General features: G+C 57.3%; 3 protein-coding genes across 5 annotated transcripts in view; 1 reads left to right on the forward strand and 2 right to left on the reverse strand.

Annotated features, from left to right (window-relative positions):
• The window catches only part of TBCB (tubulin folding cofactor B), a 10,205-nt gene extending 8,878 nt beyond the window's left edge, over nucleotides 1-1,327 (reverse strand). Inside the window, exons 1-2 of one of the 3 annotated variants that reach the window (XM_017506669.2) lie at nucleotides 950-1,327; nucleotides 442-585 (exon numbers count right to left, since the gene is read on the reverse strand). In XM_017506669.2, the coding sequence (XP_017362158.1) occupies nucleotides 442-585; nucleotides 950-1,063 (258 nt within the window). In that variant the 5' untranslated portion in view covers nucleotides 1,064-1,327. Of the gene's footprint in view, nucleotides 1-441; nucleotides 586-692; nucleotides 715-766; nucleotides 857-949 lie in introns of those variants that run through there. The other 2 variants (XM_037730752.1, XM_037730753.1) reach the window with 2 other exon arrangements.
• Nucleotides 1,328-1,601: 274 nt separating this feature from the next.
• Nucleotides 1,602-2,862, forward strand: POLR2I (RNA polymerase II subunit I). Its single transcript, XM_017506674.2, has 6 exons — nucleotides 1,602-1,796; nucleotides 1,881-1,935; nucleotides 2,179-2,252; nucleotides 2,340-2,414; nucleotides 2,508-2,559; nucleotides 2,758-2,862. Exons 1-6 carry the CDS (start codon nucleotides 1,738-1,740, stop codon nucleotides 2,818-2,820), a joined length of 378 nt encoding a protein of 125 aa, XP_017362163.1. The 5' UTR covers nucleotides 1,602-1,737; the 3' UTR covers nucleotides 2,821-2,862.
• OVOL3 (ovo like zinc finger 3) lies at nucleotides 2,863-5,596 on the reverse strand. Its single transcript, XM_037730754.1, has 4 exons — nucleotides 5,428-5,596; nucleotides 5,289-5,353; nucleotides 3,611-3,815; nucleotides 2,863-3,123 (listed from the first exon to the last, which is right to left on the reverse strand). The coding sequence occupies exons 1-4, from the start codon at nucleotides 5,519-5,521 to the stop codon at nucleotides 2,879-2,881; spliced, it is 609 nt and encodes a 202-aa protein (XP_037586682.1). The 5' UTR covers nucleotides 5,522-5,596; the 3' UTR covers nucleotides 2,863-2,878.
• Nucleotides 5,597-7,141: the final 1,545 nt, after the last annotated feature.

The following is a 7,141-nucleotide window of genomic DNA, read 5'->3' on the forward strand; positions in this document are numbered from 1 at the left end:
TTGACCAGGATGGTCTCGATCTCTTGACCTCGTGATCCACCCGCCTCGGCCTCCCAAAGTGCTGGGATTACAGGCGTGAGCCACCGCGCCCGGCCCACCTCTTTCTCTTAACTCACCCTTTCCTCATCTTTCAGGTCTCAGCTCAGACATCCCTTCCTCCATGAAGCCCTCTCTGATTCTCCCAGGTGGAGTCAGGCACCTCTTCTGGGTGGCCCCAGTCCCCTGGGATTTCCTGATCCCAGCCCAGACCACTCTAGGCTGTCCCTGTCTAGTGATGGGTCTGTCTCTTGTCAGGCTGCACTGGAGGCTCCAGGAGGGCAGGACCTATCTTGGGTATCACTCAGGGCAAAACCCAGCAAGTATCTGTTGAATAACCAAATGAATGGTGGAGAGGGAGTAGGGGAGGGCTGCGGACGAGTGTCCCAGGTAGGCAGTTCTCACATGGATGCGGCAGCCGTCATCTACAGGGTAGGAGCCTAGCAGTGCATCTTCTTGATCCAGCTTGCTGTAGAACTTGTCGTCAACTCCATACAGCTCCAATTCCATGCAGGAAGCAGGGCTGCCCACCAGCAACTCCAGTTTACACTGTAAGGAGGGGGCAGGGTGAGAAGGTGGCCAGGAGCCCCGCCCCTTGCATCAATCACCATCGCCACATCCCTGTTCCTCCGAAAGACCCCCCAGTCAGGACCCACTGGGCCCGGCTCCTCGCCTCTTGCCCCGCCCCTTGTCCCGCCCTCTGGACCACTGGATTTTTCGCTGGCCCCACCCCTCGTCTCTGCAATCTCGGGTTCTCTACGGACCCGCCTCGCCGCGACCCGGTCCCTAGCCTCCGTGCTTGGGATCACCTCCGGCCCCGCCCCGTCGCTCCCCGGCCCCTCCCCGCCACCTCTCCGGGGAGTCCCCCCCATTTCTTCGCCCCGCCCCTCCGGACCCGCCCCCACGGCCACACCTTGAACTCCGCGATTGTGAGGCTGCGGCTGTACCGCTTCTCGGAGCGGAAGGTATTGAGGGAGCTGCTGATGAAAACGGTCACCGTGGGCGCCGACACCCCCGTCACCTCCATCTTGCCGCGCCCTGCCTGGGCCCGCAGCGCGGTCCAGCCGCCTCACACCCGCTCCGCAGCCGCAGTCGCCGCCGCTGCTGGGATAGCAGCCCCGCCCCCTGCTCCGGGCCTGACCAATGCGCGCTCCCCTGCCAGGAGCGTCCGCCAATCGCCGCCTCCCTTCCCCACGGCCAGGAAGCGAGCTCTCCGTACTCCTGAGCCTGCCCCAGCGAATCCCGGGAGGCCTCCCAGAGTTCACGGTTTTTTCTGTAGCGGCCCGGAAACGGCCAGAACTGGGGCGAAGACTGTAGCCTGGAGGAAGAACGGGCAAGAGCTTCCTCCGTTAGCGCAGGGTAAACTCGCGCATGCGCACTGGCCTTTGGCCAAGCAAGCTCTGTGGCTTTTGCCCTGGGTGCTTAGCGTTATGCAGCTTACGATGCGCATCGTTTCCCCGGCTCTGTCGCCAGATCCATACTATTCTGTAAACTGGGGCGGCGATGTCCCAAAAATGGAAGGAATTACTCTAGGATATCAAAAGACTGAAGCAAGCAATGAAACCTTTGCGCGGAGAGAAGGGAGACACAGCACATGTGCTCAGGGCTGCCCTCTTTTGGCGAAGCACCTAGGCCTGGCCCCTCCGGCGACCTGTAGCGCGGCGGAGCAAGCGCAGAAGGTTAGGCGGGCTGCGCGTCGTCATGGAGCCCGACGGGACCTACGAGCCGGGCTTCGTGGGTATTCGCTTCTGCCAGGAATGGTGAGGCTGAGGGAGCGGGTGATGTGGAAAGAGGGTGAGGAATGGCTCCAGGACTGACCCCTTGGCACCTCGCCCTCCCCACAGTAACAACATGCTATACCCCAAGGAAGACAAGGAGAACCGCATTCTGCTCTACGCGGTGAGCGCCCGGGTCTTCCCCGGCTGGTCCACCTGTTCCCAGCATGGCCTCGCCCTGTCCCCTGCCTCTGTGACCCGACTCCCTCTTTGCCCCCTGCTGCACCCCAAGTTATCCCGACTCTCCTGTCCATCCCTAAAGACCCCGTCCCGTCGTCGTACCTTCCGGGATCACCCTGCCCTCCCCTTCCAGTCTCATCCGGAATCCCTCCGTGACCCCCTTTCCCCTACACTCGCCCTCTCGCAGTGCCGGAACTGTGATTACCAGCAGGAGGCCGACAACAGCTGCATCTATGTCAACAAGATCACGCACGAAGTGGAGTGAGTGGCGGTCCCGGAGCTGGGGGCGGGGGTGTTAGCTCTGTAGGCCGGGTCTGAGCGTAATTATACATCCCTGCGTCCCTGCAGCGAACTGACCCAGATTATTGCCGACGTGTCCCAGGACCCCACGTTGCCGCGGACCGAGGACCACCCGTGCCAGAAGTGAGCGCTCAGCTGGTGCTGGGGAGGGAAAGTGAGGCGAAGGGAGGAGGGAAGGGTGTCAAGCTCCCTATGACTGAGCTCCCACCCCCTCAGGTGTGGCCACAAGGAGGCTGTGTTCTTCCAGTCACACAGTGCCCGGGCCGAGGTAAGTGGCATGAGGACATTCTAAGTATCTGGGGCTTGCTTGGTCCTTCCCGGGGGTGGTGATACCAATATGGGTGTCCCTGCGTTTCTTAAATCCTGGGCCGGACCCTTACCTATTGGGGAAGTTCTCTTGCCTGTTCTTTTGGGGTGAGGCGCTGCTGGGTCCAGAACCTTGCTAACCATGCATCCTTTCTGTCAGGACGCCATGCGTCTGTACTACGTGTGCACGGCCCCACACTGCGGCCACCGCTGGACCGAGTGATCTCACCTCTCCCCCCGAGTGTAATTAACACCAGATTCCATGTGCGAGTTTCCTGTGTTTATTTGCCTCGTGGGGAGGGCACTGGCATGGGGTATCCGGCTGTGCGATGCAGGGCACGGTGCTGTGCATAGGCCTCCGGCCGGGAGCTGGTGAAACCGCAGTCCTCGCACACGTGCAGCTTCTCGCGGCGTTCACGGTAAGCGTAGCTAGCTGGCTGCCCATGCACCTTAGCAAGGTGAGCTTCCAGGGAGCAGCGCTGCGTAAACGCTTTCCCGCAAGCACTACAGCGGAAAGGCCGGATCCCTGCACAGATGGGCACAGAGGGGACGGCTGGACAGGAAGGGCAATGGGCTCTGGACTAAAGCACCCCCACGTGTTTTACAGCATTGAGCATTTCCAGTCCCATTCTAAGCTCTTCAGATTCTTCCACCCATGACCCACCATGTGCTGCCACCACCTAGTGCAGACATGGGCCAGACACCTGTTTCCCCACCCTCCTTCACCAGGATGTTCCCTCTCCTGGGGGACAGAGAGAGAGGCCTTCCCTTGCCCTCGGATCTGGAGCCTGAATCATATAACCCACATCTGTCTGCACTCTGTGTCCCTTGCCATGCCCCTATCTTGGTGCCACCTTACACCCACCTGCTGGGGTCCGAGGGACATTATTTCTGGAGTCCCCACACCCCACATACACAAACCCTGGACACTCCACATCCCAGCACCTCTCTCCATTTCCTTCCATCCCCGCCTTTGGGCCCAGCAGCCTTTTCCTGTCCCTACCACTGCTCACCAGTGTGCGTCCTCATGTGGCGCTTGAGATCGAAGGCATCATGAAAGCCCTTGCCACAACAGCGGCACAGGTGGCGGCGCACAGGACTGTGGCACTTGAGGTGCCGCGTCAGCATGCGCTGCAGAGGGAAGGCCTTAGGGCAGAGTGGGCAGCCCAGCATCCCTGGGCCCCTGGGAGCAGAGGTCAGGTTGCCCTGTGTGGGCTGCTGGAGGGATGTGGGAGTTATTAGCCCCTATGGTTGGACCCTGCCCACCCTTCGTTACTCTGCAAATGAGTACCGAGTGCCCAGAGCCATAGAGGATTTAGGAAGGCAGAGACAGTGATTAGTGTGTGTACCTGCCACTCTCCAGGGTCTTCCCTCAGTATCCCATGACCCTTCTCCATGTCAAGTCCCATCTTCCAATGTGACATGAACTTTTTTTTTTGAGAGTCTTTCTTTGTCACCCAGGCTGGAGGTCAGTGCTGTGATCTTGATCTCAGCTCACTGCAACCTCTGCCTCCCAGGTGCAAGTGATTCTTGTGCCTTATCCTCCCCAGTAGCTGGGATTACAGGCATAGACCACCATGCCCAGCTAATTTTTGTATTTGTCACAAAGATAGGGTTTCACCATGTTGGCCAGGCTGGTCTGTAACTCCTGACCTCAAGCAATCCACCCACCTTGGCCTTGTGAAGTGCTGGGATTACAGGCGTGAGCCTACTATGCCTGGCCTACTTTTCTAATTTTGTTGTCTTTTTTTTTTTTTGAAATGGAGTCTCACTGTGTTGCCCAGGCTGGAATGCAGTGGCACAATGTCGGCTCACCGCAACCCCTGTCTCCAGGTTCAGTTGATTCTCCTGCCTCAGCCTCATATGCTATCACACCTGGCTAAGTTTTGTATTTTTTTTTTTGGAACAGAGTCTCACTCTGTTGCCCGGGCTGGAGTGCAGTGGCACAATCTCAGTGCACTGCAGCCTCCGCCTCCCAGGTTCAAGAGATTCTCCTGCCTCAGCCTCCCAAGTAGCTGGGATTACAGGCATGTGCCACCATGCCTGGCAACTTTTTGTAATTTTAGTAGAGACCAAAATTACAACACGGCCAGGCTGGTCTCGAACTCCTGGCCCCAAGTGATCTGCCTGCCTTGGCCTCCCAAAGTGCTGGGATTACAGGTGTGAGCCACCACAACTGGCTAATTTTATTGTCTATACCTGCAGCCCCCACCAGAATACAGACTCCATCATTTGTGAATTTTTGTCTTATTCCTGCTGAATATAAAACCCCGTGTCTGGAATAGTGCCTGGCCCTCGTGAACATACGACATTCCAGCTGGTGCTTCCTTTCCTCTAATGCATGCACAGCTGAAATAGCCCTTATCTCCCATCACACTCTTGTCACCATCTCCCATATTCTGACATAAGGCAGATCATCCACATGAGGGGTTGAATCTTGTTCTGCCCTGCTGGACAGAGAGATCCCTGTGGCTGCCCACCCTGTTAGGTGCCTAGGCTGGGACCTAACAGTAGAGAGCTTACTACTAGGAAAGGAGAGCCATTCCCAGCAGAGAGAAGCAGAGGTGGACAGGTCCTGAGGCATGAGGGCTTATGCAGATGGGCCTGGGGAGGAAGAGGCCGTCAGCTTCATTAAGGCTGAGAGCAGGCAGGGGCGAAACAGCTGGCTTTGCGGGCCAGCTCCACACTCACCGCTGCCCACGGATCCCTGACACTGGATGACTGTTGCGCCGGTGGCCCCCCCAGGCTGCTGCAATCTGAGGAGAGAAGCCAAATGGTGATGCTTTGCGTCTCCCCTGCTCCTTACCTCCGGGCACGGTGAGGGACCCACCGGGGATATAGGCATCTCCCCGGAGCTGGTCAGGCAGGTGGCCCCAGTTGGGTGGCTGTGGACGCCGACTCCTGACCAGGAAGGCGCGGGGCATCCCCTCAGGAAGGCTCTCCACGCGCAGTGGCTGCCTCTTCTACCTGCTGTCAGACCTCAGCCCCGGGATGACTATCCCTGGTAGGAGAGGAGGGGAAGCCTCAGAGGAGCCTCATTCTCTTCATGCAAATTTCCTGATTGGCCCTGGGAGCGGACTAAGTTGGCTTGGGTTACCCCTGCCTGGGAACCTGCTGTCTTCTCCCAGGTTTCAGAGGGAACTGTCCAGCTTTCAGAGGTGAACAAGCACTGGGACCACCAAGCAGGGCCAGGAAAGGGGAGACCAGGCCTGGGGAGCTCTTGGGGATGGAGAGAGGAAGCATGGCCCCAGGGGGGCTGAGTGTCTCCCAGGGGTTGAGGGTCTGTTTGCCAGGCAAATCAGTCACCAGGGGACAACCAGCAGCCTGCCTGGTTATTCAAATCACAGCAGCTGTCTGAGGACACAGAAGGGGCCCCCTGCTGTGATTGCCCTGCTCTATAGAGTACAGGGAAGACACCAGATCCGGATAGATCAGGGCAAAATGAGGATCTAGGCTATGCATCCTCAGGCAGGACACCTCACCTCTCTGATCTTCAGACTCCCAGGGCTAACATTCAGCCAGAAGCACTATTCAGGTGTAGCAGGCACTCAAATTCTAGTTTGGTAATTACCTCTTAGTGACTGTGTGGGACAACACTCCCTCTCCTCACAGTCTGGAAAGTAAAAGGTGGGAATCTTTTTTTTTTTTTTTTTTGAAATGGAGTTTCGCTCTTGTAGCCCAGGCTGGAGTGCAGTGGTGAGATCTTGGCTCACTGGAACCTCCACCTCCCAGGTTCAAGCAGTTCTCCTGCCTCAGCCTCTCAAGTAGCTGGTACTACAGGCATGCACTACCCCACCACCACACCCAGCTAATTTTTGTATTTTTGGTAGAGATGGGGTTTCACCATGCTGGCCAGGCTGGTCTTGAACTCCTTACCTCAAGTGATCCACCCGCCTCTGCCTCCCAAAGTGCAGTGATTTCAGGTGTGAGCCACCTCGCCTGGCCCAAAGGGGGTCTCTTGACACAGCCAGGGGCTCCCAGGACCCTACCCTGGCACACTGGCCAAGCTCTGTTCTACACTTGATTGTTAGCCAAAAGGCCAAGAAGCAATTCAAGCTCTGTTTTTAAAATTTATTTTAATTAATTTATTTATTTTGAGGTGGAGTTTCACTCATTGACCAGGCTGGAGTGCAGTGGCACAATGTCGACTCACTGCAACCTCTGCCTCGTGGTTCAAGCGATTTTCCTGCCTCAGCCTCCCAAGTAGCTGGGATTACAGGCACGCACCACCACGCCCAGCTAATTTTTTGTATTTTTAGTAGAGACTGGGTTTCACCATGTTGGCTAGGCTGGTCTTGAACTCCTGACCTCAAGTGATCCATCCACCTCGGCCTCCTAAAGTGCTGGGATTACAGGCCTGAGCCGCCACAGCTGGCCAACTCAACAATTTTCTAGCTGGGCGCGGTGGCTCACGCCTGTAATCCCAGCACTTTGGGAGGCCGAGGCGGGTGGATCACAAGGTCAAGAGATCAAGACCATCCTGGTCAACATGGTGAAACCCCGTCTCTACTAAAAATACAAAAAATCAGCTGGGCATGGTGACG

Source organism: Cebus imitator, unplaced genomic scaffold, assembly GCF_001604975.1.
Source record: "Cebus imitator isolate Cc_AM_T3 unplaced genomic scaffold, Cebus_imitator-1.0 Scaffold356, whole genome shotgun sequence".
Classification (NCBI taxonomy): Eukaryota; Metazoa; Chordata; class Mammalia; order Primates; family Cebidae; genus Cebus; species Cebus imitator.

Excerpts from the sequence above, each read along its gene's own strand:
- POLR2I (XM_017506674.2), top strand. The coding sequence starts at position 1,738 with ATGGAGCCCGACGGGACCTACGAGCCGGGCTTCGTGGGTATTCGCTTC. Across the intron at positions 2,253-2,339 it reads AAGATCACGCACGAAGTGGA|CGAACTGACCCAGATTATTG; the intron begins GTGAGTGGCGGT and ends GCGTCCCTGCAG. Across the intron at positions 2,560-2,757 it reads CACACAGTGCCCGGGCCGAG|GACGCCATGCGTCTGTACTA; the intron begins GTAAGTGGCATG and ends CCTTTCTGTCAG.
- OVOL3 (XM_037730754.1), bottom strand. The coding sequence starts at position 5,521 with ATGCCCCGCGCCTTCCTGGTCAGGAGTCGGCGTCCACAGCCACCCAAC. Across the intron at positions 5,354-5,427 it reads GGGAGATGCCTATATCCCCG|ATTGCAGCAGCCTGGGGGGG; the intron begins GTGGGTCCCTCA and ends TTCTCTCCTCAG. Across the intron at positions 3,124-3,610 it reads CCACATGAGGACGCACACTG|GGATCCGGCCTTTCCGCTGT; the intron begins GTGAGCAGTGGT and ends CCATCTGTGCAG.